This window comes from Rhinatrema bivittatum, chromosome 2, assembly GCF_901001135.1.
Source record: "Rhinatrema bivittatum chromosome 2, aRhiBiv1.1, whole genome shotgun sequence".
NCBI classification, from domain to species: domain Eukaryota; kingdom Metazoa; phylum Chordata; class Amphibia; order Gymnophiona; family Rhinatrematidae; genus Rhinatrema; species Rhinatrema bivittatum.
The window spans coordinates 50,326,486-50,349,235 of NC_042616.1; the positions used below are offsets into that span (position 1 = coordinate 50,326,486).

Consider the following 22,750-nt stretch of genomic DNA (forward strand, 5'->3'; position numbering starts at 1 on the left):
GACTACTCTTGGCTAAGTTCACCACCCAGCAGAGCTCCCGCAGCAGGGAAATCACCTTGCAAGTCACCAGGTGGCTCTCTTCCAGCAACTTGGTGTGAATCAGCCAGTCATCCAAATACTGGTGCACTAGGATACCATTCTCAACTCTGCTGCAACTACCACCATTACCTTGGAGAAGGTCCTGATGTTCCAGTCAGATGGGAATGTGGAGATACGCCTCAGACAGATCCATAGAGGTCAGAAATTCACCAGACTGCACAGCCATTATCACCGAGCGCAATGTCTTCATGCAAAAATGCTTCACTCGCAGATGAGATCCAGGATAGGATGAAAAGAGGCCTTTTTCTTTGGCACCACAAAATAAATGGAATATTGCTCCGTATATTCTTGAGACGTGGGCCAGGGGAACACAACCCTCAGACTGAGAAGCCTTGCCAATGTAACACTCACTGCCTGCTTCTTCTGCGGGGAGTGGCAGGGAGACTCCATGAACATGCCTGGTTGCTACTGTCGAAGCCACCCCTCGGGCTGAAGTGCAGGCCAAATCACAACCCGCATCTGCCAAGAAGGCAGCAGCTGGTTCCAAAACTGCTCTGGGATTTACTCCAGAGTCATCAACCTCCTGAGAGAGAAGCAAACAAGAGCGAGCCACCAAGGAACAAGAAGCAATCCGCAAGGTCATTGCTATGGCTTCAAATGCCTGCTTAAGGATAGTCTCAATCTTTCTATCATGAGCATCCTTCAAGCCATTCCTCCTTCCACGGGAATAGTGGTCTGCTTGGAGAATGCACTCACAAGTGCATCTACCTTCGGAAAACGTAAGCGCTCTCTTACCAATGGATCCAGAGGGTACAGGCCTTCCAAAATCTGACCCCCTTTGAAATGAGTCCCTGGGGCACCCCACTCGAGTTCAATCAATTCTTGAATGACATCTAGCATGGGGATAAAACAAGATACTTTATCCAAGGGAAACAAAATGGGATTTCTCTTTGGCTCAGACAATGAAGCTGACTCAGGAACTACAAGCATTGTCAAGGTCTGTGAAATCTGAGCTGGCAATTCATCTCTATGAAAGAACCACAACATAGTTCTATACGGTTCCAATCCGGAGGGAATTTCTCCATCCTCAAGAGAGGCAGGATTGGTGTCGTCATCCATACCATTCGGATCTCCATCCAGAGGACCCGCTGCCATTCTAGGAGTACTCCGGCGCTCAACAAAAGATCCAGGCAAATTTCCTACCTGTGCCTTTGCTCCAGGAGCATGGGACAGGGCTGAAGATTGTGCCTGAAGAAATGATTGCAACCCCTGGAAAAATTCTACCTATGAAAAAGTAGAAGCATCCAGACTGGGAGGTACCTGAGGAGTATTCACTGAGCTATCTTCCCCTGCTGAGGAGCCAGTTAGAGGAGATCCAAAATGAGGCACCCCACCTGATATGGCTTTAACCAGACTCACATCTGGCTGGGAACAAGCAGGTTTAATGAAATCAGAGGAAGACAATTCACCCTGAGCCTCCAAATAGCGCTGGCACAAATCAGTGGGCACTCCTGGCTGAGACACAGTGCACAGAGAAAGACGCTTAGGTTTCTTACGCACAGACGCCATAACAGCTGATAATGCGCTGAGTGGCGGCCAGAGGCGTGTGCCTAGCTGTTTTCTTTCTTTTTTTTTTTTTTTATACAAGCTCTCAACTAGGCACCCAAAATGTATGCGTGCATACCTTGGTGCTCACCTTGGTGATCAAAATTTAAGCACAAAGTAACACTTGCACGCAGAGGCAAACGCGTGCCACCAAGCGTCACATAAAGTGGGCACTCAGACCACAAGGCCCTACTGTTCGCCCAGAAACGTGGCGCACAACTTGGATGCACAGCGAGATGTACACGCTAGACCGATAAACCTGTAGAGGGCAGCCTCAGAAAGCATGCGAACCACCATTACGGCCTATCACATGGTGCACAGTGAAAAGCCTTGGAATAGGGCCTAGCCTAAGGAGGCTGCTCAACCCGCTAGACTGCCCACGTTCCTCGTCTTCCCACAGAGCAGAACAAATGTTGGACCGGTGCACCGAGCATGGAGACCGGGGGAGGAGGAAGCCCTACAACAAAAAACCTCATAAGTCTCTCTTTTTTAAACTTACCTGGCTAAGCACAGAGACAGTCTCTGGCTGCGGCGGGGGAAGGGCATATACCGTCACTGCTGCATTTGGCTTCTGGCACCTGCTGCCTTTCAGCTGCTCAAGCAGCTAAGTCCACGCAGGCTCAAACCAGATACCGGAACAAGGCACACATCTGAGGGACCATGAAAATCATCTCAGGAATTCTCAACTGGGGGAGGGACTAACTGGTATCACCGCAGGAGAGCGGGGCAAATATTCTTTCCTTAATTCTCCTTTTCTTTAAAATGAAGCAATCCTCAGTGGGGAGATGCACGTCCACCGTCTGCTGGAGATGGAGAATACTGCCAGGCTGATGTCACTGCAGGGGTATATATACAGTGATGTCAGTTTTCTCCGTCTCTATCTGCTGGTAGGAATGCATAACCCTCTTGTTCTGGATTCATCTGACTGGACGCTAAGAAAAATGACATTAATTGTAAACATAAAGTAAGAAATTGGCAGTGGGGATTGAACTGGGGTGAAGATAGGGGCACAGCTTGATTACCCCCCCCCCAACCAAAAAAGGCATTCTCCTGCTCTGGCATAATTGGTCCAGCGCTCTCTCTAATCCCTGTGGCAGCAGTTCTACTAATCACAGGTTGCAGCAGCCCTCTCATTTTCTACCTAGATAAACTTTCTTGCATCTCTTCTGGAAGACTCCCTGGGATGATCTTGCAGACTTTTGGGGGATCATGGATCCCAGATCGGGAACCACTGTAGTAGGTGATACATTTAAGACAAATAAGAGAAAATATTTTTTTCACTCAATGCATAATTAAACTCTGGAATTTGTTGCCGGAGGATGTGGTGAAAGCTGTTAATGTAGCTGAGTTTAAAAAAGGTTTAAACTAGTTTCTGGAAGAAATGTCCATAAACTATTATTGAGATGGGCTTGGGAAAATCCATTGCTTATCACTGGAATAAGCAACATTGAATTTATCAACCTTTTGGGATCCTGCCAGGTACTTGTGACCTCGATTGGCCACGGTTGGAACCAAGATACTGGTCTAATCCAGTATGGCAATATCTTATGTTCTTATCCAGATTTAGTTTAAACCCAGAAAATGTATCATATCTATCAAATATATTCAAAGCAACAGACAAGGATGTCTTGGCATTTGATATCTGCATCAGGATGTCATCTGCAAAAGGAAGAGATATTAATGACAATTTTCCTACTGGCAAATCCTGCATGCGTCTCTCCTGATTTAATTTCCACAGTAAAGGCTTTTGTATCAAAATAAATAATAAAGATGATAAGGGCAACCTTGCCTGGTACCTCACTGAAGTCAAAAGCTTTTAGACAAGCACCCATTGGAAATAACTCTGGCACACAAATGCATGAGTAAGGTATTAATATAATCATATATATTACAGAGACTCCAAATAAAATCTGGCCTCAGAAGCAGATTCCAAAGTCTTCATCAAACTATTGTGCCAGATTCTCAATTTGGATGGAGATTGCAATGTAAGCAAACAGAAATGAATTCTTTTCATTTTGCAACCACCACAGTCAAGAAATCTTGGAAGATTTGAACCCGATTTCCTTGATGAGTTATCTTTTTGCGTCTCCTATAGGCTTGCAAAAGTTTCATCTTATGAGAGTAGTTAAGGAATTTTGTAATTACTACTCTGGGGGTTGTGGTGTTTACCTGCTTTGTTTTGAATCTGCTATTTTGCCAACGAAATCCAGGGCTTCTACCTCATATGGTAACCACGTTTCCAACAAAGTAACCAGTTGAGGATAGGCTATGCTTTCAGCAATACTGATAAATTGGAAGTTATCTATTTTCAGGATTGTCTAGTTTCATAGTGTAGCTGGCTGCTAATTTTTCCAAGTCAGGTACTTTTGCTTGCAGGGTCACATTTTCATCCTCTAACTCTGCAGTAGCATTTTGAGTTCCAACATCTTGTATCAATGTTTTCAACTCTCATATGCTCTCATTAAATGTATCTAAATGACTCTCCAGTGGTTAAATCAGCGATCATTTTATCTTGCACAGCTTGTGTTACCTCCTCCCTGGCGTTGGCCATTTTGGTATCCTGTGACTTAGTCTTTTCCTTCTCCTTTTTCCCAGGTTTAGTGGCCATGCCTTATGGTAGACGCATGTATTTGTTTATACACTAGAAGGCCCAATAGTTCTTGTGCTAAAACAGGAAGCGCACAAAACTTTAAGAAATTATTTCTCAGGGATGGCACCTGGAGCCCTCCTCTTCAGTGTCCACTCACATTCACTTCATCACATGATCTGATCTGATTCTTCAAAGTATTTTTTTTCTTCTTTTGCTAATTATGTAGCTTCTTTTCTTTGGATGCTGGTGTATTTTTAGCCATTACCTCTATTTGCTGGACCGATTGTCCAAGCTTAAGCACTGATGATGCTTGCTTGCTTTCTTACTTCAGTAATATTTGAGTATATGGGTCCACTGATAACATTAAGTATTCCTAAAGGCCTATTTTGGAGTTCTATACATGTAATCTATTTCAATAAGATGCAAACCACCTTCAGCCCTAGGGAAGTACAATCTTGGCATACACTGATTCTTATAAATTACCTGATAAGAAAGCGCCTCCAGGCCTATTTCTACATCCAATACTTCAACATATTTATGGGGCCAGTCTACTATTCCGAAACTGTATGATAATACAGGAATTACTAGTTGGTTAATAGTTTGTATCTTATTCCGTGCAGTTAAGGCACTTTTCAATATCAGCTTCACTCTCCTATAGTATTCCTTAATAATCGTTTCTCGCAATACTTAATATTGAATGTTTCCATCTTTCTCTACGCCTAGATATTTATATTCATCTTTCTGCTCCAGTTCCTTTATAATGCATCTTCAATCAGGGAGATGTTTCAGTTTTGTTTAATTTTCCTTTAAGGAAAATTGCCTTAGCACATTTTTCCAGGCCAAATGTCATCCTGATATCATCTGAGAAACTATTCACTAACTGGAGTTGTTCTGCTAAGGGAGCATCACAAGATCTGTAGAGTTTCAAATCATCTTCACACAGTAAGTGAGGTATCATTTGTAGAGGATCAGTTGCTCTAGTATAAAGGCTAATTCAGTAACCTAAGGAGAAAGTACTCAGCAGATTTAATGCCAGAAAAAAATAATGTGGTGACAGAGAATCTCCCTGAAATATTCTGCACTGGATGTTAGAGATGACATATTGTACATCCTCAATTCAGATGGAATGTAGACTGCCACATTTTCATGGTGAACTTGATGTACTCTATTAGTACAGGTATCACTTTGTATATTTCAAGGCAATTTATTATCAAACAGTTTTTAGACTGTAGGCAAGCAAGTTTTTGGTCGATAGCTTTTGGGGATGTTATTTGGCTCTCTTTTTAGCAGGAGGAGTGCTCTTCCTTTCATTAGGCATCATGTCTTGGTGGAGAAAGGTCAAATATTTGAGCCAAAGTTGGGCACTCCATTAGGGTCAAGGCACTTCCAATTTGGGGCTCATTTTAACCCGGCTTCCAGCTCAATTATTGTGATTTCAGCTCATTTCATAGTTTTGATATTTGTCTTTTCTATACTCCCCTGAATGCTGGGCAATAATTCTGCTTCTCTGTTATGCTCTATAGGATCTTCATACAAATTTCTCCAAAACCGTTCTGTTTTAACAGTACTAATGCTCTTTTCTAATTCCCTATAGAACCACTTTGGCTTCTCTCTAAATGTTTTATTTTAGTGCCTCTCCTTTCTGTTTTCTTCATATCTTCACATGTTTTGTGCTTCTGCTCTTAGTTTCTGTTTGTTATTGAAGGATATCAATTTAAGGACTTCTTCAGAGAGTGCAGAATATCTTAGCTTTATGGTTTGGATTTTTCTCATTACTTTCAGTGTTCTCAATCCTTTAATATATGTGTCTACCGGTGACACATCTGCATGCAGTGATTTAATTTTTTCTTCTATGAGTTTCTCTCCAAGGAGGAATTATCTTTCTCCTGTTCTTCTAGCTTTGTGTCCTTATTGGTAAGATTCTCTCAGTAATAATTTTAGCTGCACCTTATTGTATCCAATTTATGTTCATGATATTAATAGATGGCTCTTTAATATGGATTATGATCTTGTTCATATCACTTAACATGCTTTAAACTATGGGTGTTAAATTTATTTTTGGTAGTCTCTTTACAAGACTTCTGCATACCTATCCTTCTCCATGTAAACCGTCAATTCTTCAATCTCCTGATTCCTTTCTTCATTCTGTTTCATGGCCTGTCTTAGTTTATTCACCTCCTCCTGCAGTGCATCATTATTTTTCAGGGATATCTCACCAGATGCCTCTTCCACTTCTTCTGGCTGCTCAGTTACCTTTGTAATGGTGATCCTTATCTGCTTGGATGGCCTGTTACTTTCCTTTTACTTCTTACTGGACAATTTTGCATTGTTCTAATCCTTTTATTTTATCTCAGCAATGTGTATTCTTTCCTGGCTTTAAAGACATATCCAACTAAAACATTTATCATATTCAGAATGTTAAAGTAGTTTCTCTCCAGTGTGTATTTTTTTCATGTTTTTAAGCTCAGATTTCTTACTAAAATATTTGCATTCTCTAAACATTTAAATGTTTCTATCCAGTGTGTACTATTTTGTGGATTTTAAGAGAATATATCTAAGCACTGATCACATTCAGAACATGTAAATGGGTCCAATCCAGTGTGTATTTCTTTTTAAGAAAACATTTCTCATTGTGATATCATTTAGCACATTTAAATTATTTCTTTCCACTGTGTATTCTTTTGAGGGGCTTAAAAGTTTCATTCAGAAATATCTTATCACATTCAGAACACAAATGGTTTCTCTTAAGTGTGTAATTTCATATTTAAATTCATATTTGACAAACATTTATAAGATTAAGTACATTAAAATGGTTTCTTTCCTGTGTGTGTTATTTTATGATTATTAAGTGCAGCTTTCCTATTGTAGCATTTATCACATTCAAAAAACTTAAACTGTTTTTCTCAAGTGTGTGTTTTTTTCATGGCTTCTAAGGCCAGCATTCCAACTGTAGCATTTATCACATTGAGAACATTTAAAAGTTTTTTCTGTTGTATGTATTCGTTTGTGGTATTTAAGCCTTGATTCATAGCTGAAAGACTTTGCACATTCAGAACATTTAAATGGTTTCTCCCCTGGGTGCATGCTTTCGTGTGTTTTGAGCTGCGATTTAGAACTGAAGCATTTATCACATGCTGAACATTTAAATGGTTTCTCTCCTGTATGTATTCTTTTGTGGTATTTCAGTGTTGATTCACGGCTGAAAGATGTATCACATTCAGAACATTTAAATGGTTTTTCACCCGTGTGTGTTCTTTTGTGGGTTGCAAGATGGACTTTCTTCCCAAAACATTTTTCACATTCAGAACATTTAAAGGGTCTCTCACCCGTATGTATTCTTTCATGGGCTTCAAGATGGGATTTTTTCCTGAAACATTTATCACATTCAGAACATTTAAATGGTTTCTCCCCTGTGTGTATTCTTTCATGACTCTTGAGCTGTGATTTAGAGCTGAAACACTTATCACATTCAGTACATTTATATGGTTTCTCTCCAGTGTGTATTCTTTCATGGTTTTCAAGTTTTGATTTACAAATGAAAGATTTGTCACATTCAGAACACTTAAATGGTTCCTCTCCAGTGTGTGTTTTTTCATGGTTTATAAGGCCAGGCTGCCACATGTAGCATTTATCACATTTAGAACATTTAAACGGTTTGTCCCCTGTATGTATTCTTTCATGACTTTTGAGCTGCCATTTAGAACTGAAACATTTATTACATTCAGAACATTTATATGGTTTCTCTTCCGTGTGTTGTCTTTTATGGTTTCTAAGAGCAGCTTGCCAACTGTAGCATTTATTACATTCAGAACACTTAAATGGTTTCTCACCAGTGTGTGTTTTTTCATGGTTTATAAGGCCTGCCTTCCACCTGTAGCAATTATCACATTCAGAACATTTAAACTGTTTCTCCCCTGTGTGTATTCTTTCATGACTTTTGAGCTGCGATTTGGAACGGAAACATTTATCACATTCAGAACAATTATATGGTTTCTCTCCAGTGTGAATTCTTTCATGGTTTTCCAGTTTAGATTTACAACTGAAAGGTTTGTTACATTCAGAACATTTAAATCGTTTCTCTCTAGTGTGTATTATTTTGTTGTTTTTAAGAAGGCATTTCTGACTGACAGAGTTATTACCTTCAGAAGTTTTCAATGGGGTCTCTCTGAGTATTCGTTCAAAGCTTTTAAGCTCAAATTTTGACCTGCAACATTTATCACATTTACATTTCTGACTCATTTCATGTATGTGCAGGCTGCCTTTGTCATTTAAACATGTATCACATTCAGAACATTTAAATGCTTTGTGGCCTGGGAGTGCCATTTCATGCTGTTGGATGTGGGATTTCTGACTGAAACATTTATCACATTCAGAACATTTAAATTCTTTCACACCAGTCTGCTGCTGTAGCTGAAGGTTTGTTTTGCAACAGAAATGTTTATTACATTCGGTACCTTTAAATAGATTTACTCCTCTATGGCTTAAGTGGTGTATTGTCAACTTTGAATTTTGATTAAAACTGTTATCACACTCTGTCTGTGCAAATGGTTTAAGTCCTGTGTAGATCGACTGATGTATGGTTAGTTCTGATTTCTCACCTGTGCAGATCCTCTGGTGAACTCTGATCTGTGACTGCCAAGTGAAACTTCTATCACACTCAATGCATGTAAATGACTTTTCCTCAGTGTGTTTTAACTGGTGTGATTGCAGAGGGTAAGTTTTTGTGAAGGCTTCCCCCATCTCTATGCACTTGTGTAAGGTTTGCTTTGTTAGATTGGTCTGGGAGCCAGTGGTGTCTCTCGTGTTCACAGGAAGGATGATCACCTCTTTTCTGGTTTCTGCATTTCTCCTTTCAGCATCTGAATCCGATTTTTCTTTTATGTACAAGTTCCCAGCTAGATATAAAAAAAAAAATGTAAAAAAGATGATTATATTTGGAGATTAAGAATTTAGGATTCTAAGGAAAAATACTAAACTCATCTTTTAACAGTCAATGGATCTTAAATTGCAATAAAACGATTTCCCTGCCTAAAGAAAAAAAATCTCTCTGTAAAGGCAGCCCTAGATTTATTTAATAGGAATGTTTTTCCTCAAGAAATTTAAAATGCAGTTGTAAATTTTGAGCATCCAGAAATGCCACTTTCTGACTGAGAAATATTATAGACTCCTGTTTCACAGGCTTCACAACAGAAAGGGAATGTAGAGATCAAGCCGCTTACACCTAAAGCAAATTTAGCAAGATGAATTACCCAATTAGCCAGTACATGTGGGTAATGTCATCCAGCGGCACCAGATGCCTCTCCAAGCTAATAGAGCTTTGACCTCTACTGAGCATGTGAGGCAGTTCCCACATGGGCATTGCTTTGTGAGCCTCCTCAGTCTACATCAGAGCTACATCAAGCTTCTCCGTGACAAATACACGGAGAAGAGATCACATCTCCCCAATCCTCAAAGACTTACACTGGCTGCCGATTCATTACAGAATACTATATAAGTCCATCTCCACAATATACAAAGCTATCCAACAAATTGCTCCGCTCAACCTACAAATCCCTCTCAAAAAACATACATCCTCCAGACCCATAAGAGAGCATCATAAAGATTCTCTTCAGGTACCTCATTCCAAAACCACCCTTCACATAACTCTCAGAGACAGGGCATTCTCCACAGCAGGACCTCCTTTTTGGAACTCCATCCCAACGGAGCTAAGGCAGGAACCTTGCCTCCCAACATTCAGGAAAAGACTCAAAACGTGGCTATTCAAAAAAGCCTTCCCAGACTCGGATTAAACTCTTAACTCACCTATAACCAACCTCCAAGCACTACCAATACCCAGAAAACCATTACTTCTGATCACTACCCTTATGTAAAAAACTGCAATTAGTTCAAATGAACAAGCCATTGTAAATACATAACTCTTCGTAATGTACCCCGTCATACTGCGGTTAATATACTATGTTAAAGTTCCTATCATTTTTCTTCTTGCTCCTAGTTGTACTTATCCCTGTTTTATTGTAACTGTAACTATCTCTTTGTTTAGCACTTGTTATTTATTTCATTCACTGTACCTTTTATCACTCTACTGTTTATTGTAAACCGGCATGATGTGATACTCTCACGAATGCCGGTATAGAAAAAACTAAAATAAATAAATAAAAATAAATAAAATGTAGTCGACACTCCAGGGAGGTAGACGGGTATTCAATGGCTGCTACATCCTATCTATAGAAAACACCATTTGCTTACTGTAAACTTGCTTTTTCTGTTGCTAAGGAAGCTGAATAATTAACCATTACATGTGGGGAGCTCCAAACTGAGGTTGCAGCAGAGCATTTAATGAACAAGAAACCCAGATTCTACCATGGAGAGCAGACTACTGTGGGAACACATTATGCAAAACAGCTTGCCTGAATTTACTGTCAATCTTTGAGAGGTTGCTGAGACAGTAAAGGTGTGAACTGACAAGTTGCAGCTTTGCAGATGTTTTGGAGAGGTACTTCTCGCAGATGAGCAATGGAAGAGGCCATAGCTCTCCCTTGATGAGCTTTGACAGAGTTTTTGATTTGCATGCTGCTATGCAGTTGGACAATATGTGTTTGGTGATTGACACGCCTAGTCTATTAGGATCCTATAATTCAAACAACTGAATATTTATGACATGGCTGAGCTCTTTTCATGTAATAAGCTAAGGTTCTTTTGCACTCCAAGGTATGAAAGATTTTCTCCCCTTCATGAGCATGAGGTCTTGAAAAGAAGGTAATTAACACAATGGATTCAGTGATATGAAAACCTGAGCTGACCTTCAGCAGAAACTTTGGGCAAGTATGTAGGACTATGCTGTTGTGGAAGAAATGCATATAAGGTGGACAGTGGAAGAGAGCTTGGAGTTTGCTGACTATTCTAGCTGATGTAATTGCTACTAGGAACAGTACTTTCCAGATCAATAATTTAAGTAAGGCTGACTCTAATGGTCCGTTTCAAAAGGAGACTTCATGAGTTCAGGAGGACAACTTCCAAATGCCATGGAACTGGAGTTTTCTGGACTGGAAATTTGACATGTCATTTTCTTTCCACGAATTTAGATATTATTGGATAAGTAGAGATTGGCTTACTATCCACTAGAGCATGGAATGCCATTATGGCACTGAAATACACTTGTATTAAAGGTGTGGTAAGACCTGAATCAGAAAGAAGGAGTAACTACCTGAATGTAAACTGCTCTGAAAGGCCAAAAGGCAGAAAATAATAAAATAACAATAAAATAAAGAATAATAAAAAAAAAATAAGTACTTCAGCAAGAACTTAGATTCACAAGAGAATGGATCCAGTGTGTTCTGCTGGCAACATTGGAATATTTATTTCATTTGAAAGCATAATTCCTTCTAGTGGATGGCTTCCTGGATGAGATTAATATGTTTACCCCCTCTGTGGGTAGATAGAGGTCTCCGATCCAGCACTCAACATCCAAGCAGTTAGGTTGGGATGGTAAAGTGTTCCTTCGTCTTGAGGCAACACAGAAGGGTCCATCCCTAAATGTAATGGAGGATTGCTGGAGAGTTGAACTAGATATGCAAACCATAATTGTCTAGGCCATGCTGGAGTTATGAGGATCAAATGAATGCCTTTCTGGAGAATTTTCTGTTCTGTGCTGGTGATCCAAAGTATTGGTGGAAAAGTGTACATGAGACTTGTTCCCCAGTCGAGCAAGAAAGCATCCTGAACTAGCCTAAGATCCCTGAGTAGAACTGAGCAAAATTGATTTAGTTTTCTGTTTTATTCCGAGGCAAACAGCTCTACTGACAGCAGACACCATAAGTCAAATAATCTGTCTACTTCTAATTGCTGTAGCAATCACTCATGCGGATGAAACACTTTGCTAGTGTGATCTCCCAGAGTGTTGGTGATCACGGACAAATAGGTGACTTGGTTGTTAGACTGAATAAGGATGCATCTTCCTTGAAGAAGATATTCGAATAGAGAGCGTATACCTTATTGCTCTTAACTCTAAGAGGTTGATCTAAAACCAACTTTCCGTGAGGAACCAAGTTCCCTAGGTTTGAAAGGATCCTGGGAGAGTCTCCCATCCTTTGGTGGAGGCATCTGTTACTAGTGTTACTTGATGAGGGAGTACTCAGAGAAGGTGTCCTTCAGTGAGATCTGGGGGGTGAAACTACCATCACAATTCCCATTTCTTATCATCTGTGACCCATACTATTATCAGTAATAGCAGAGGTATCTCTCAAATGGTTTAGCTCCTACCTAACAAATAGAACCTTCAAAGAAAGATTTCTTGACAAAGAGTCACACCCTATCGATCTCAACTTTGGAGTACCTCAGGGATCCTCTCTATCCTCTACACTATTTAATATCTATATGCTCCCTTTATGCACAATTCTATCAGGCCTCGGTCTAACACATTTTATCTATGCCGATGACGTTCAAATTTTAATACTGATCCAAAAATCCATTGACCAAACTGTTAAGCTCTGGGACATTTACCAATCCGCCATTGAATAGGTATTAACCCAAATGAATCTTTCCCTAAATGCTAAAAAAAAACCTGAAATCCTATACATCTCACTTAAATTAAGCAAGACAAAAGAGCTTGAAATTCAAGAAGCGGCCAAAAACGACCCCATCTCCCTAGAAGTACAAGATCTAGGGATTCTTATAGATTGCGAAATCTCTATGAAATCCTGCGTTACAAAAATCATTAGTGATGGTTACTTCAAATTAAACATACTCAAAAGATTAAAACCCCTCCTATTCCCAAAAGACTTTAGAACTGTCTTACAGGCACTTGTCTTATCAAGATTAGACTACTGTAACTCACTATTCTTAGGCCTTCCCGCAAATATAACAAGACCATTGCATCTTCTGCAGAACTCTGCAGCTAGACTCTTGACAGGTACTAGAAGATCCGAACATATCACCTCAATATTAAAAGAACTTCATTGGCTGCCGATCAAATACAGGGCCCAGCATAAAATCTTATCACTAATTACAAAACCCTCTACAATGAAAAAATTGAATGGCTAACCTCTTCACTTCACTTCCACACCCCCTCAAGAATCACCAGATCAATCAGAACAGGGTTGCTACCAATTCCTTCGCCCAAAATTGCCCACCTAAATAATGTAAGAGAAAGAACGCTCTCTATTGCTGGACCCCTAATATGGAACTCTATTCCGCAGGAATTACGATTAGAAGCCAACATAAAATCATTTAAAAAGGGGATTAAAACTTGGCTTTTTAAACAAGCCTACCAAGAGCTGTTAGCATAACTATCTCACACTTCTGATTTTATACCAAGGTAAAGTATATTTTTATTTTTATTATACTCTCTCTACCCTAACTATACTACTTCTCTAAGTGTTTAAATTTTGACTATTTAGCCTACTATTTAGTTTGCTATGTTAATTATTTATATTGTGAAACAATGTATTTACTTCCTTTCTTCTTTGAAAATGCAAATAATTTTAAATGATTATTTGCTAACTACTGTAAACCGATTTGATATGCTTGCATGAAAAGTCGGTATATAAGAATTATTAAATAAATAAAATCTGATCCCATTGAGATAACAGGCCCCACTGAAGGCAGCAGATATGTAGGTGGATCAGTGGGACTGCATATATGGCTTCTGCTATATGTCCTAGGACCATTAAGAGGGCTTTGGCTGTTGAGTATGCAGGACAGTAGCTTGTGGATGAGTGATCTCATGACATTAGCTCTTTCTGACAGGAGGCATGCTCTCTCCTGTAGGAGTCTATCCATGCCCAAATGAACTGTAGTCTCTGAGTGTGGAGTAGATTTCATTTTTTGAAATTGATTAGAAAGCCCAGTTGTTGCTAAACAAAAAATGTCTTATGTAGGAAAGGGAGTACTTCCTCCTGAGAAGATGCCATGACTAGCCAGTTGTGCAGGTATGGGAAGACCTGAATTCTTTGATGTAGGTGTACTACTACTACTGTGAGGCATTTTGTAAAGACTCCTGGAGCTGCCAGTAAGCCAAATGGGAGTACCCTATGGTGACAGTAGGAGGAATCCAGATGAAAGCAAAGGGAGCGCAAATGTTCGGGTGGATGGGTTTGTGAGCATATGCATCCTTCAGGTCCAAGCACACATCCATTCATTCTTCTATATGTAAGGGAGAATCATGCTGAGAAAATTAATTTTAATTTCTCTCAGAGAAGATGTTTGTTCAAGTGCCTCCTGTCCAGAATGGGCCTCAATCCTCCTAATTTTGTGGGGATGAGGAAATATCAGGAGTAGAAGCCCTCCCAGATTGGAATGCAGGGATTGGCTTTATTGCTCATTGTCAAAATGATTGGATTTCCAGCTGAAGTTGCAGCAAATGAGAAAGATCTGAACAGAAAGGCACACAAAGTGGGAGGGATGGAAGCCAGGTGAAATGCAACTGGTAACCAAACTGCATGATTTTGAGGTCCTTGGTTATCCGACGCCATATCTACAAGAAGGGCGGGATTTTCTTCCTCCCTCTGGAATGGAGGAGTAGGGATTATTGGGAGAGATAAAAACTGAGACCTGGCTTGGGTTCAGCCTCCTGCATGGGTTTTGGTTGATGATGTTCATGCTGTCTGGCTGCTGACCCTGGGCCACAAGAGGCAAAAGACAGTACTGTTGAAAAGAGAGGCAAGGTTGGCTGTGGAAATACAGTCGTTTGTAGGTAAAGGAGTGTCTTATCACAGAAGGCTGTTTGAGAGCCATAGAGAGGGACTGCACCACTAAATTCTAATCTTTAATTTGAGTAATCATTTCTCTGAGCTTCTCACCAAATATGTTGTTGCCCAAGCAAAGTAAGTCAGCTAACTTCTCATGAGCATCCTCCCAAATGCTGTTTGCCCTAAGCCACATCATATGTCAAGTCCCATTTGAGGTTGAGGAATTACATGAAGCAGAATCAAATGACTCATAAATTTGAGTAGGTAATGGATGCCTTCTTCTGTGACCAAAAGTGACTGGGGTAATAAGAACCAGCCTTCATAGGTTGTAGAAATGGCTTTAGCTTCTGGATGCATTTGTGAATATATTGCACCATAAAAAATTGGTGGATATTAATGACATAAGCAGAAAGCATGGAACTTTGAAAGATTTTCTTGCTGAAGTTATAAGTTGATTATCCTTTCCTGGAGGCATGTTTGAGTGAATTCTGGTTGTTTTTGCTTTTTTCATAGCAGACTTGACTACTCAGATTGGTGTGGAAGCTGGACACCGAAACCCTGAGAATTTTGTATTTAAGGTCAAGTTTTCTTGTGGTAGGGGCGCTCAAGACAGGAATTACCCACAGTCTCATTAGTAGAATGTTAGGGATGTTGTGACTGGAAAAGCTGCTGGCTCTGATGTGTTGTCCACAATTTGAAGCAGATTGAGTAACTCTGAATGGGGTCTTTGTCTTTAAGGACATGGACTCCTAATTCTGTCCTCACCTTTTCCATAAACTTAGAAAAGATGAGGTTTTCCAGTTGCAAGATGTGGTCAGAAGAAATACCTGTAGAGTCTTCCTCTGAACCCACTGGCAACTGTTCACTTATCCAGGACTCCAAAGATGAAGAGACTAAGCTAAGCAGGCTCTTCTGGTTGTCCCTGAAGAGATACATCCTGGCCAATTGTCTACAACTGACTGGACTCCGTTGCTAGAGAACTTGATGATAAAGAACCTCAAATCATGGGTTCTAATAATGTGTTCAGGCCAATAGGCGAGACTTGAACTCTGTTGTGAGGAAGTGCCACAATAATGGAGGAGAAAAGAGGTTGGATTGTTCCTTTAGTCTTCCTAGTTAGAGAGACAAAGAAATTCCTCACCAAACCTGCAATCTGATCTAGTAACTGATGTGTCCTTTGACCTAGAATGAGCAGTGGTACATTCACTTCAGAGACCAGTATAGATTCCTCCATATGGACTAGTGGATTATTAGAGGCAAGTGGAACCATGAAATACACTGGATCAGATGTTTCCAAGCAAAGTTCCTCTGAGAGCATCATTATTGGAGTGAGTGCTCTAGTAATTAGTAAAGGCAGTTGTAATATGATCTCCTCTCCTGCAGATCTAAGATGTACTGCATAAAGGTATGTTGGTAGAGCATCCTGAAGGATCGGGTGAATATGATGCATCAGCAGCTTTGATGGACTAGACTGCTTAGATTCTTTGGAAAAACAGAGCTTCGACTCAGTTGAGGAAACCGGTGCCGAAGGAGGATGTTGGCCTGATATGAACTCCGGTTGTGTTGGATGTGTCTGGTCTGCACGATATATCTCCTTGTGCCATGCACCGCAAGGCAATGCTCTGGAGCGCTGGATGCACCATGTGGCTCAAGCATAGAGGTGCATGATGCATCAATGGAGCATGAGCTGCAGACATGGTGGGCACTGGTGCATTAGGCATCAAATATACTGGTATGTCGTAAATTGATTCTTTGTGTATTGAGTGTCGGTGCCTCATGCGCCAAGTGCATTGCTGTGTTGTGTGCACTAATGCATCATGCATAGAGTGCTTTGGGATGCCATGCATTGAGTGAAGGGGTACATCATGGGTTGCATGCATCTGTGCATTGAATGCTTCAATGAAAGATGGGATGCTTCAATGCTTCATGCATCAGGTGTGCCCAACGCACTGTGCGCTGACATCACTAATGATAGCCACTTCAGAGCATGTGCCAATGCACCATGCTTGAAGTGTTTGTGGTTCTTCAATGCATATTCTGATGGCTCTAGAGACTGATGGTGCTTCTTCAGTTTAGGGTGGCTGACCATACTCAACCCTCTGGCTTTAGTCTGGACTGGTGATGGAGTCGATGAGGATCTCCTGCGCAACAAGAAAACTCAAATGCTTTTACACTTTCCAAACACCTAATCTCCCTCCATCCTCCTGGTAACACTTACCCTTGGACAAACCACAAAATGATATAAGGAGCATAGGGCCAGACAAAGCTTAGCAGGCTAATCACCAGAATTCCTCCCCCCTCCCCCGAGGCCTAGATTTTCTTCAGCCATAGCTGACAGAGGTTCCAAATGGAAAGGGGAAAGGGCTGAGGACTACATCCCCCATCATGCCTCATTCCTGGAATTTCATCAGCCCGACATGCTAAGGCGTATTATCAGAGGAAGGGATGAACAGGTTAAGTCTGTTTTCAATAGATTTCATCATAAGTCACAGCATGGGCAGACAACTACAGCATATCTCAAGCTGTGTGTGTATTCAAACCTCATGATCCTTTATTTTGGTGTGCTTGTAAAAGCTGAGAAGTGTTAGGAAAAAAAAACGAGAAGAGAGAGATGAAAAGATTATCAGGCCGATACAGTAAAGCGCGCTCAGTTGAGCGCACTGTTTAACACGCGGTTGGACTCGCCTTTTGGATGTGTGTCCACAACCCTTTATACCATAAGGGGTTTAGCACATCCAAAAGGCACGTCCAAGCCCCACTCCCTGAAACTAATAGCACTCATCACATGCAAATGCATGTTGATGAGGCTATTAACCATTCCGCCCCAAATACAAAAAAAAAAAAAAAAAAATGGGCACCTGATTGGCACATTTGCACGCTCAGAAATTAACACCAGCTTTTTTCTACATCCTCCGACTTAATTTTGTGGCGATATTAAGCCGGAGGAACCAAAAGGTTAAAAAAATTAAAAAAAAAAAAAGGTTAAAAAAAAGTGCCATGGACAGGTTAGGAAAAGGGACTCTCAATTAATGAGCGTCCATTTTCCTAACTCATGGCTGTGCACAGGTTAGGAAAACAGACGCTCGTAAAATTGGGCATCCCTTTTTCCTAACGTGCTGACAGCCACATTTCCTGGGTACCCACTGCCAAGGATGTGCTGGGGAACTCAATAGTCCCTAGTGCCTACTTTTAGAGTGACCCCGCATTTAAATATTGTATTGTGTGGCTGGGCGCGCTCTAGGAAAGCGGGCGCTCAACACTGACTGCCTATTTTCGCGTGACCTTTTTTTTTTTTTATATTGGCCTGTATGTGTCTGAAACCTTTACAAATAAACACAAACAAGGTTTACAAGCCTCTCAGGAATCCATAAAGTATGATAAAAAGCTTTTGCTGGAAGTGATACATAAAAGTTTGTGACCCCCCCTAGGAAGTGAAACAGGAGTTACAAGGTAAGAAAAAAAAATGAATCAAATTTTCTGACTTTTATTTTCATTTCTTAAAAATGATAAAATCTATGTATGCTGTTAGTTTTCAACAATACATTACTTTTCCAAAATACATGAGAGAGAACAGAGACAGGCGGGAGAAGCAGAGGTACTCACTCTGCAGCTGAAGGCAGCAGTAGGAAGGAACCTCCGTGGAGCGGAGGTTCAGGACGAGACAAGGCACCCGAGCAGCGGGTACCTCCAGGCATCCTAGGCTGGAAGAGAGTCAACCCCGAAGGGTGTGTATGTAGCGAGGCAAGGTCCCTGAGGAGCGGGTACCTAAGTCGTCCGAAGCAGCGGATCAGCGCAGCAAGCGTCTGTGATGAAGCAAAATCAGCAGGAAGGGAATCCTTGCTAACTCGTAGAAGGAAAGGAGTTTAAATATCCGTAGGTAGCGACGTTATGCGGAGGGGATGCCCCCGAGGTTCCCTTATATGACGCACGAATAAGGAGGGTCAGCGCATGCGAGCGAGCGAGCGCCCTAGGTGATCCCAAGAGGAAAATGGCGAACGCAATCGCCCATGCCGGTCCGGAGACGCTGGAGAGGTCGCATGTTGAAGCAGAGGCAGTAATAAGTTGAAGCTTCTAATTCTGCTCTGCACCCATTATTAGGGGAGTTTCTGTGAACATGCAGGCTGTGTTGTTGGGTCACAGAATGCTGGCACTGGTAGGTATTTGTGTCACTGTTAATGAGATGACACCAGAATTTGAATATTCTTTGTTTTGTTTTTTGTATGGTTTTAAACCTGTGGATTTAAAAGATGTGATGGTTTGCCTGGAACATTAATTTTTTCCCCTTTAAATATCCTGTTAAGAAATGTTTTATTCAAATTATTATCATTATTGTTACCAAATAAAAACTGCATTTATCCCTGCTTCTTACATTCCTCCCAAAAGGCGTGCCTAGGCATGCACCTGCTGTATGTGAAAGAGGAGATCTGGTAATGACATTAACCAAACAGAGAACCTCCACTTTTAGCTGTAATGTCATTTCCGGTGATGTCATCCAAGATGGCTGCCCCCCTTTAGCCATGGTGTCATTTACAGTGATGTCATCCAAGATGGCTGCCCCCTTTTAACCATGTCATGATCCAAGATGGCTCTTGGGCAGAGCTAGGCTGAATGTCAAAGGGTGGAGCTACAGTGGGAAATGGGGAGGGGCTTAACCCAGAAGTGAAGTTATGCTCCCATGTCCTCAAATGGAGTCAGAGCAAGCTGTTGTTACAGTATATATACTGCAGTGACCCCAGCCAGCCAGTATTCTCTTCAAAAGCAACTGTGGACAAACTAGCAAAAAACGTGATTAAAAAAAGTCAACCATAACTGTACTCAACCAAAAAGAAATCCTGAACTCAAGTAAAAATGTAGGTACCCCAATCCAGGGACTGGGTGAACACTTACCAGTAATCCCTTGGGACCTGTAGCCCAACAGGAGGACTATTGACACAATCAGTCAGCAGCCGAGGGCAGGAAGCTGAGTCCATCTGTCTCCACTAAGGAAAACAAAATTATCAAGGAAGTAATTTCTCAATTTCCTAGCGTGGAGCTAGATGGACTCAGGACTAGTGGGATGTACCAAAGCTACTCCCCAACAGGGTGGGAGGCTCCCCACGGTCCATTCAACACTGCACATGCAAAGGATGCATCCTCCTGGACCTGCACATTCAAGCGATAAACCTGGAAGAGGTATGTAAGGAGGACGTTGCAGCTCGGTAGATATCGACGAGAGACAACAAACTAACCTCCGCCCATGACGCTGCCTGCGCCCTAGTGGAATGAGCCCTAACCTGAGTAGGAAATGGCTTTTCAGCATCCACATACATGGCCATTACCACCTCCTTAATGCAGTGAGCTATTGTAGCCCACGAAGCTGGTTCGCCCTGCTTCCTGCCAATATAAAGGACAAACAGGTGATCCATCTTTCATACAGGCTCAGAAGCCTCCGATACCACACGACAAGTCTGTTGACATCCAAGAGATGCAGGAGGCAATACTCCTCTGCATCCCTGACCTTATCTAGGGATGGCAAGGAAATGAACTGATTCAAATGAAACTCTGAGACCACCTTAGGCAAGAAGGATGGAACAGTATGCAGCTTTAACGCCCCTGGAGTCACCTGAAGGAACAGCTCCTGGCAAGACAAGGCCTGCAGTTCAGGAACTCAACTCGCATAACATAACAATATTATTTTTATGACATGTTTATTTTCATTTCATTATATTTTAACTGCTCAATTGGCATTATGTTTTGTTTTTAGTTCTGTTGCCAGGTTTTAATTTAATTAATTGTATGTATATTTTATTATTGAACTCTGAGACTGTTATTTTGTACATCACTTAGGCCTTCTTTTGGCTTAAGAAATCCATAAATAGAGTCACGTGATGTGGTGGGCTCGGTGAGTCACGGGAACACTGAGCTCTAACTGCCCTCCTCACAATTGCTAAGAATATACGTTTGCAAGGTGCTTCCCTGAGGGCTTGTGCTCACTACTCGGCTCCTAGATCGCTGTTTTTACCAAGCGATCAGAAACATCTTAATAATGGCCTCAAAAACTGTTAAAAAAAAGAGAAGGAGAAAATCAAGCAGCCCGACGCCAAATTGACCACCGCATCCCCTGAGCTGCATGACGCTGTAAGAGAAGAATCCTTAGAGGATAAAATATCACAGGCCGTGATTGCGGCTTTGACGCGCGGCTCCATCAAATCTCAGAACAGACTGCGGAGATAAGAACCGCCAGGGGGGAATTCGATAACAGAATGGAACAGGCTGAAGAGAGGATTGCCCTCATTGAAGATGATGTGGGGGCCCTCGAACGGGGTGTTGAGGCAATGGAGAAGGCTGCCCGTGTTCGGGACGACAAACTTGACGATTTAGAGAACCGGGCAAGGAGGAATAACCTGAGATTCATCGGTCTTCCAGAGTCTATCCTCGAAGGAGACCAAGCAAAAACCTTAGAATCGTGGCTGTCCTCCCTAGTTCCTCTTTTGAAAGATTTTACACCGGGCCTAATAGAACGAGCTCACAGCTCGGCCCAAAATCAGACATAACAGAAGGACGGAGACCCAGAGTAGTCATTGCTTGTCTGCTAAATTACATGCATAAAACAGTGATTTTGCAGCACTACCGGAAAGCGAGGGCGTTTCAGTTTGAAATCAAAAAAGTGCTGAGTTTCCAGGATTTTTCTGGGCTCCGAAAAGGGTTCTCTGCGGTATTACGGATTTAGTCTCCAAGAACATTAGATTCTCCCTGAACTACCCAGCGAAGCTGAGAATTTGGCACCAAGGCTCTGCTCATACTTTTGAATCTGCTGGGGAAGCAACGGACTTTGTTCAAAAGTTGTCAGCGGAGACTCACCAGCTCATTGGAAATTAGAGTTGATTACACAGTTTTGTGGGCTCCAACTGTTTGATTTTTTTTCTCTCTCTCTCTGACTTATTGTTTCAGGAGATGTTCTTCTACAATTCAATTGTGACTATTTGCCCAGATGCAATATTTGCTTGAGTGACAGTGATCTATCAATGCATATTGCACTATTCAGTTTGGGTACAGAGCACAAGTTTGTGGGGTTTTTTTTTTGGGGTATACCCAGGAGGTGCCTTGTGTTTATACTTTTTGAAGGCGGCTGAGCGCATCTTATGTATGGCTCCACTCCCTCTTTAGAGGAGCTGTATGGATGTAGGGATGGGGGTTGGGAGGAGGGGAATGGGGAAGCAGGGACCTGACGTTGTATGCTCTAATGTATATCTCCCACGATCTTCTGGGGAAACCCCTTGCTTACAAAGGATCACAAGACTTATGGACAAGAATGGCAGAATGTTGTCATTTAACAATGGTCTCATTAAAAAGCAAAGAGTTGTACCTATATGTGGGGCTTTTAGTAGTTCTAAGGTGTAACATCCGATACGGTGGCCCTTAACGTAGCCACATGGAACGTGGCAGGCCTTGGTACTGTGATAAAAAGAGAGAAAGTATTGTCCAGATTGGGGAAGTTCGGGGCAAAAGTAATTTTTCTTCAAGAAACGTACCTCAGCCAAACAGAGGCACTCAAATTAAGGAAAAGATGGGTCTCACAGGCGTATCAGACTGCGGGTACGTCTAAAAGTTGTGGAGTGGCTATCTTGTTCCACAAAGTGATATCTTTTCATTAGTATAAAAGACTCGCAGATCCAGGGAGGAGGCATTTGATAATTTCTGGAGAATTAATGGGCAACAAAGTAATTTTGCTTTCAGTATATGCTCCAAATACTTATGACCATGGATTTTTCACTAATTTGCTCTCGTCAACATCTCAGTTCAGGGATTATCCTATTATTACGGGAGGCGATTTAAATTGTATTACTGACCC

General features: G+C 41.4%; 1 protein-coding gene across 1 annotated transcript in view; it reads right to left on the reverse strand.

The window, feature by feature from the left end:
* Nucleotides 1-2,515: 2,515 nt before the first annotated feature.
* LOC115083926 (zinc finger protein 708-like) overlaps nt 2,516-22,750 on the reverse strand; it is a 68,524-nt gene continuing 48,289 nt past the window's right edge. Inside the window, exon 4 of the mRNA XM_029588035.1 lies at nt 2,516-9,129. Coding sequence (XP_029443895.1) covers nt 7,124-9,129 — 2,006 coding nt within the window. The 3' untranslated portion in view covers nt 2,516-7,123. The remainder of the gene's footprint in view (nt 9,130-22,750) is intronic.